General features: G+C 38.3%; 1 protein-coding gene across 1 annotated transcript in view; it reads left to right on the plus strand.

Annotated features, from left to right (window-relative positions):
* The window catches only part of cpne7 (copine VII), a 40,951-nt gene that overhangs the window by 3,115 nt on the left and 29,225 nt on the right, over positions 1 to 8,611 (plus strand). Inside the window, exons 3-5 of the mRNA XM_014025757.1 lie at positions 4,203 to 4,385; positions 4,593 to 4,667; positions 7,204 to 7,278. Coding sequence (XP_013881211.1) covers positions 4,203 to 4,385; positions 4,593 to 4,667; positions 7,204 to 7,278 — 333 coding nt within the window. The remainder of the gene's footprint in view (positions 1 to 4,202; positions 4,386 to 4,592; positions 4,668 to 7,203; positions 7,279 to 8,611) is intronic.

Genomic DNA, 8,611 nt, shown 5'->3' on the forward strand with positions numbered 1-8,611 from the left:
ATATATATATATATGATTTGCAGCAGTTTAATAAGGTCTTTGTTTGTAATCAGCTGTGTGTAATTTGCGGATTAAAAAACAACAGATCGTGTTCTCAGCCCTCTTAGAGTTCCTGTGTGCATTTTAACTTGCATTTGTCTTGAATTAATGTTAAGCTGATCTCAACTTTGGGAATCAGGTCTCTCATTTCCGTCTTAATTAGACAATTAGGTTCATGAGGAGAAGCCAGAACTCAGGTCTCCACTAAGTGGAGGATGTGTTAACGTGTGGCACAGAACATCTAATTATAGTGTTGTTGTTGTTTTTTGTTCTCCTAAAGTCTTCCTCTGAGAAAGAAACTGTTTTGGAAAATGAGAGACAGTAATTAACTGAAAGTCTGGCAGATGACTGCGACATGAGACCCATTTGTTGGAAATACTTGCTGTTATGTTGGAGTTGAACAAACGGGGAATCTCGAGGAGCTATTTATAGGTGGTAATGATAAAAAACAATTGTCTGACAGCGCTGTGGAGATTCCTCTTTTTTTGTAACGTGATGGAAGGTTGTAACATGAGATGACTGACCTGAGTTTAATGTGGCATGAAAGTGTGAGGGGATATTTTTAGCCTCACTTTGTGACGTAAAATCACACGAAATAACTCACAATAGGCAGTTTTCTGTTCCATCCATCCATCCATCCATCCATCCATCCATCCATCCATCCATCCATCCATCCATCCATCCATCCATCCATCCATCCATCCATCCCCCTCTCTCAGCATGCACAAGTTGTCCGACCCTCTGCTGTCAAATTCCTCACAACCAGGAGGTTCTGCTGCTTTGCCATGTTGTTTACTTACACCAATAACTGAGTAAGCAGCAGAGCCCACTCATATCGCCAACATATCAACCTCTTTGTTTTCTCTGAGCTATGGCTGCATGGCTCCAGTAGCTTGCAAGTCTACTTGTCCCCTTAGGATAAACAAGAAAAAAAAAATACAAAAACAGGGTGGAGATGCTGTGACATTATACCATTTTGTTCTTTTTTTTTTTTTGCATAAATTGATCTTTATATTCCCCTGATGGCCCACACAAATCAAGACCTTTCTGTTAAGTTTTCATGAAGCTCAGAGCAAATTGCCGCATCCACAAGCAGGAGCTGAATGATGAAAAGACATTTCTTACATCTCTCTTTACTATTCTGGCCATACAGCAGCAAWAAGCAGGTGTCGCCGACTTCATCGCAGTCTTTCCTAAATGAGTCTGATTATCTTTCATCAATAAACAGACTCATTCCAAATCTGTGCATCCAGATGGCGCAGTGAGTGAGAGAGATTGCAGGGAAAGGCAATCAGGAGAAAGTGAGGGTGAATGAGGCCTGGTGTTCATTTGTTTCTTTGCAGTGTTTGCCTGCACAGTCTGGTGTTTGTCAAGAATGATGAATAGCAAAAACTGGTTATTTTCAACATTGAGCTAGACCCTTATTTTTTTTACTTCAGACAAATCTAACAAAACATTTGGAAAGCAAAAAATAAAAAAAGTAATAAATCTAAAAATGCTGAGCAGTTATTGTTTTATGCTGCTGTTTTTCTTTTTGTCTGCTCCTTTCTGCAGAGGTCACCACTGTGAACAAACTTGCATGAAAGATTTGGTACTTGTTTTATGCCGGRTGCCCTTCTGACGCAACCTGCAGCCTCAGGATTACAAGACCATAGCACCGAACTACTGCAATCCCCTGAGTGTTTTCCCTCATATATTATTGCAAAATGGTTAACAGTAAAATAAAAATAAGAAGAAAGGGAAACGATGATGGATACTTTTTCTTAGCTTGAATCAATTCACTTTGTGAGTGTAGATGGATGTGGGACCGACATTTTAACAACCTTCCGAACAAAAATCATTCAACAATATACCAAATGTTAAGTGTTCAACAAGGCTGGTGGGATGTAATATTTTTAGTTGATCAGTGTGGTTATAAGAACAAAACAGCATGCAGAGGTTTGCAAACAAGAGGGAGGCATTTTGTTCCCWTCATAGGGGTGGATCAGCACAAGTTAATTCAGTCATTCTGAGTCACTGTCATTGTTCTACAAATAAATCCTTTTTATCCCCATATCTGCAGAACTGTTGTGAGCAAAACATGCTTCATCATCCATCCATCCATCCATCCATCCATCCATCCATCCATCCATCCATCCATCCATCCATCCAGCCATCCACCAGTTTTCAGTAAAATTTGTCAGGTTACACCCTGGATGGGTCGCTACCCAGACGAGGTTTAACAGGAGACCTTTGCTGTTTGAAAATCAGTTTTAGCAAATGCTTTCATTCACGACTGAAATGTTGAAAATTTTCTCATGAACCAAATAAAAAATTTCATTGCCCACATTTTCATAAATATACCCCCCCACCAAAAAAAAAAATAAAAACAGCCCATCAATCACTGTGATCAACATGCCAACATATTAATATTCAACAATTTGACGTGTCTTTTTTTCAAGTAAAAGAGCTAGATTTAATTCTGAAGATCATATAAACCCTAACTGTAGACTTCAAAAACTTAAGGTTTTAGCTGTGCCATTACCTCATCAGTTCCTCCTTTGTCCCAGGTATRTTTAAAATATTCCCAGAAACTTATTAAGCTATTCAGTATTTAAYTGAGCTGACAATAAAACTCTTAAATCTGGTGTTATTTTATTTAATAACTTTAATGAAAATATAGTTTGTCATTTACTTATTTTATTTTTTATCAAGCTATGTATGATATATTTTATTATTTATATAAAAAAATATGTCCATTCAATAAACTCAATATTTAGCACATTAAGTCACAAACATCGTTTTCCAGCACAACCAAACATAACAGTTGAACAAGAACATCCGAGCATCTCGGCGAGCTGAAATCCCAATAAACCTTTTCTCTACCATTTAAAAAGGTTAAAAAATTAACAATTAAAACAAAATAAAAGGGAAGATATTCCTAATGCAACTTATACCTAGTAACAGAGAAATATGTTAAACACACACATACAAAAAATATATATGTATTTAAATAAATTAAATTTACACACTATAATGCCAGTTCCACATATTATCAATGGGTTCCATCTTTCCATAAGTCAATGGATTGGTTTAGTTGTTATTTTCTCCATAGTATAAACCTCCACAATCCTCTCTCTCCACTGATTTACAGTAGGGGAGTAAAATATTTTTTACTTTTTAAACAAACCAATATGAGCTTCACCARTAAAATAAAACAGTCCCTTACAGGGTTTTAGACCTCTTCCTTAAAACGACAACATGAGCAAGGACTCACACTGATCCCTCTAATAGAGTTTAAAAGACTCACAGGAAATGTTCAGCTGCTGTTAAAATCTCAGAGAATCAACACTCGGTCTTTTATCTACTAAAGCAAGAAACGAGAGACAAGAGAGCGCTGTCTCCCAATTCTGAAGTCATGATAGCAGAAAATGTCTGGACCTGCTTCAGTGACACTGAAGAAATGAGACTGAAATAACTGATAGATACTGAAGTGACATTTTAGATGAAAGCTCAGAAGCCTCTCAGTTTCCCCATTTTCTGCCATTTGAGTTCCTGATGATGCCTCTTGTTGRACCTTTTCTTCCTTTTATTGGGTCGTTATCTGCTCACAGGTTCATGTCTTTGTGTTGATAATCTTYGGCCGTTTTAAAGGTTTGATGCTCTGTAAACCTGCTCAGTGATAATTGGGTCTTGTTCCAAATTGGGCAGCGTCAAAACTGTTGATGAAGCTGTGTGAGAGCTAAATCCAACATCACAAACACACACACACACACACCCACAGGGTCTCAAAGAGCTCAGCTTTTCCAGAGTCAAAGACGAGCATGGATGGTTTTTCGAGCCGAGATTAAATGTCAGAGCCCTCCAATCATCTCTCGTGTTGCCCTCTGGATGGAACGTAATAACATATGCYCTTTCTGTATACACTGGAGTTCCTCAAAATAAGCAGGAAGATGAATATTTCACAATTCTTTTCTGATTTAAACTGGAGTGTGATGTAACAAACAGTCTGTGAAATTGGTTTAAAATTGGTTTCGTTTCCTCACAGACAACTACCGCTTTGATGGTATTACCATGATTATGATCCAGAATGTTGGAAGGCTTGAATGTATTTGTTGGACGTCAGTGAAGGTTCAAAGTCTCATTGAATGGTGCTGCCCTTCCTCCTCCTCCTCCTCCTCCAGCTGGACAGGACAGAAGTGATAAAGAGCAACTTGCATCCACTCTTTGGAAAGGTTTTCTGTCTGGATTACTACTTTGAGGAGGTACAGAAGCTGCGGTTCGAGGTGTACGACATCCATGGCACTCACAGCATCGGGACCCGGGACGATGACTTCCTGGGCGGCATGGAGTGCACACTCGGTCAGGTAGGCAGAGGCCGCTACGTTCCAGGCTTTTCATTTTGTTCTTAACAACACATAAGCTGAAAAAGCTACTGTCTGTTTGTAGAAGAGGCGGTCCAGAGTTAGTGATTGATAACTGCTGCTGCTGCTGGTGACTCAGATCCCTGTTCACTCCTCTTCACTGCAGAGGCCTTAAGGCCAAACGTTGTGCTTATCTTGCTCTCTTTGCAGATCGTGGCCCAGAAGAGWATGATAAAACCTTTGTTGCTGAAGTACGGGAAATATGCCGGCAAATCTACCATCACAGTAAGTTTTTTACTCTGTGGTTGTGACCTTTCTGCTCGGCTAATAAAAACCGTGTGGAATCGCAGAATGAATGGTTGGGAAATTATAGTTTAGGGATGTTTGCATTTGGATTTCAAGTCCTGCGGCAGTTTACACACAGTGTATACGTATGTGCTATATGTTTATATACGTTTCTGTTGCTTTTAATCTCTGAGTTTATTTGGATGAAGATTAAAATGATTTGAAGTTCATGACACTGGAAACAGTCTTGTTAAGAATGTGACTATACACACAGAAGGGCATAAAAATCCATTTAAAAGAAATTATGCATGTGTGAGGAACCACGTCTCAGATGTGGAAGAGAGGTGCTGCTGGTTCATTAACCACCATCTCCACAGTCCTCCACAGAGCTTTAATCCACCTCTATTCTTCCTCTTCTAACACATTTATTCTAAACAACACACTGAAAGGTCTCTCAGAGTCTGACAGTGCTATTATTCGAAAGAGGGGAAAAAGTGTCTCATGCACTTCAGATTTTCTTGTGTTTTTGCCAAACATCTTCATACGTGGTGCCAGCAAAGACTTAAAATCCATTTTTAAACCTGAGCCCTTCCTCATCTATTTTCCTCTTCTTGCTGCACACACGAGCCGGGGTGAGGTTTGTAGGAAAAGTTAAAGATGAGCTCTTTTTATTTCTGATCTTAATCAGTTCCTCTCTGAGCAGATTTTTATTTAAACCAGCATCAACAGCAAAAACCTCCCRAAAAACTTCAAATTAACAATTAACAACACAAGAAAGGGGAATTTTAAAAATCATTAATTGCATATAAGCAATAATGAGACTGCTGGTATGATGTTAATCGTGTGCATCCTTATGAAGCCCTTTATGATACAGTGAGCGAGGGTTACATAATGCACCAGGTAATAAGCAACAGACAATTACTGGGTGTAGATCTCTGCTCAGATGAGATGATTTGGAGGATATAAACAGGATGGATATTTGTTTAGATTGTTAGTTGTGTTGTGTGCTACAATACGAGCTCATTAAAAGATGCCAAAACAGCAGAAACTCTGGCTCACAGTGAAAAAAAAAATGCATCCTGAACCATGACAAATAGATGCTTAATCATTATCATAAATGCAGACAAAACCTCATTTAAAAGGTTGCCATTTTTAAGATCCAAGCCTCAGTCCTCAGACCCCCCCCCCACTCGATAACCACCCACCCACCAACACACACACACACACACACACATGCACGCACGCACGCACACACCTAAAAACTCTCTAACTTCATGTTTTACAAAAATGTTCACCTTCTCTTGTTACTTGTCAAGGTGAGCTGTCTGATAAAACACACAGGTTTTCCACTTTGCAACTCATCACTGTCAGGTTCTGTCTGGGCACATTCAGACTCACTGCACACTTCCTGCAGTTTGATGGGAGATTTTAGTCAGTTTCTCACCGGGGAGAAAACAACAAACCTGTGCTTTTAAAGTGGTGCTGGTGTGTGTGTTTGTGTGTGTGTGGTGGGAGCAACAGAGCGTGCTCACTGCACCTTAAAAACTGTCACCCTAACTTCTTCTTTATAACTAACACACAAGTTTAAGGGATAAAACTGGAAGCATTCATGAATCAGGCCATTAACGAGTTTGGCAGGTGACTTTTTCCTTTTTCTTCTTTTTTATTTTATTTTATTTTCAAAAGTTAAATCCGCAATATGAAACAAAAAGCTGTGGGAGTAGGTTACCTCTAGTTTTTAACTAATGACTTGCCCACATTTTGTGGTTTTTACATCAGTGAATTTGTGGTGAGTTAAATTACATTAGTAACTGGTCACGATGTTGCCAGAATAGAGCTTTTTTTTAACAGCAAAAAGGACAAATGATGTGTTTTCTAAAAAACAGTATTTCTCGTAGACAGGTGCATGAAAGRTAAAATAATTTTAAAAGGCCTTCAAAGTAACATGAGAGTGCTTTTAGTTTAGTTTAACAAGAAAATGCTGACAGGTATTGAATTACATCAACTGCTGTGGTTTCAGATTAAAACTTTTGCGGCACACTTATTCTCATACATTTTGTGGCTGAATCTTGTTACTTTCACAGCAGCCTTCAGGTCAGCCATCATGGACTGCATTTACAAGCTTTCWTCTTAAAAGCTTCAAACATGAATGTCTGTCATTTTACCCATTCACATCCACTCTGACGTTACTGTTAGAAGGCTGCAGTTCAGAGCAGTGATGAACAAAGTGATGAACAAACTGTTGGCTGTCAATGGACAAGGACATCTTGGTAACAGGCTTGACTGTGGTCAATYCCTGAAATGAAATATTAATTTCTAATTATTACTCATTGCTTTAAATGCTTGCAAGTAATGTTCAACTGTCTATCAAATGTTTTAGTTTTAGAATGAGCAATACATTTCTGCATTAGTTTAGAGAATCTTTTACTCTTTGAAAATAAAAAATCACATTATTAAATTACTGGGATTAATAACAGGTTTAGCTATGGTTTTATAGATCACCCAAAATTTTACTGATTGATCTGATTTTCTTCAGGTGCATGCTGAGGAAATTTCAGGTAACAATGGATATGTGGAGCTCTCCTTCTGTGCTAAGAAGCTGGATGATAAGGTGAGAGAAACCAGTTGTTCTTTTAAACAGCTAATGTAAATAAAAGGTAACTGCAGCACTATTCATACTTATGTGAAATTAAAAAAGGTCATCTATAAACATTCCAGTCTAACTCACAAGTGAAATTATAACTCAGCCCATAATGCGAAAAGGAAAAAGTGTTAGTATTTCCACTATGAGGCGAATTGTTACTGACCTCAGCTGCTCCAGCTCTACATGTTCAAACTTTGCCAAGGGCACATTTCAATCAAAAAGACAGCAGGAGCTTACATCCACTTATATTTCTGATGATCTGAAGACACACCGTGTTTTCAAGAGCGAGCCTCAGGAGTCCAGTCTCATGTGTTGACCTTGATTTCTTAAGGTACAGACAGTAAGTWCATTTTGCTTTGAAACTGCAGTTTGCAGCTGACGTTTCTGACAGCAAAGCTAATTACAAGAGGGCCTCAATCCAACCATTTTTCTTTACCCGCTTTTCCATGCAGGGTCATGGGGGTGGGGAGCTGGGGCCTGTCTCCAGCAGTCTCTGAGAGAGGGCGGGGTACACCCTGGAGTCTGGACAGGTCCCAAGTCCATCACAGGGACACTTAAAAACAGACAAATAAATGTAGTTCAGCTATTCCTTACAGTATTAACATACAGGAAGGCAGGAAATGTTCTTTTTTTTTCTGAGTCCCAAGGAAATCTTCTGGGGTTGCTTTGTCTAAACTGATTGCATTTTAAATTTCTGTCCTTCAAATAAAATACTGCATCTTGAGCAGTACTTTCGCATGGTAAAATGAAAGTTTTTATCTTGAAGRTAAAACCAATTTTGACTGGCATGTGAAGGTAATTTCTCCCATGTAACCAAAAATTTCTGTCTCATAAACATAAAATAATAATAATAATGCATAAAATGGGAAAGCTTTAAATCAGCTGGTGACAGTGTTACCTTGATATCATCAAAATAACACTGTTATCTTGATTGCTGATCAGTGCAAACAGGTCAACCATAAACATGAATGTTAACTAGCAAAGAGGTGTTGTTTCTGCCTCATCTGCTGGAGTGAAGTGTGGAGTTTTGTTTTTAAAGCAATATTTGCATTTTTATTCAACGGGAAAGTGAAGACGTAGACAGTAAGGAAGGAAGGAGGAGAATTATGGGACTATTTGACTTTCAGGAACTGCAGAAATATAATTAGCTTTTTGTAAACACTTTTTGCTTGTTTAAATTATTATCTAAAAAAATACAAATGAGAACACGGTTTGACGTATAAAAAGTATCTTAGCACAAATTAAAGTTTCCAAAAGTGACCATGATCAACTGAAAGATGATGTATTTTAAATTTTAAAG

Source organism: Austrofundulus limnaeus, unplaced genomic scaffold (genome assembly GCF_001266775.1).
Source record: "Austrofundulus limnaeus strain Quisiro unplaced genomic scaffold, Austrofundulus_limnaeus-1.0 Scaffold5, whole genome shotgun sequence".
NCBI lineage: Eukaryota > Metazoa > Chordata > Actinopteri > Cyprinodontiformes > Rivulidae > Austrofundulus > Austrofundulus limnaeus.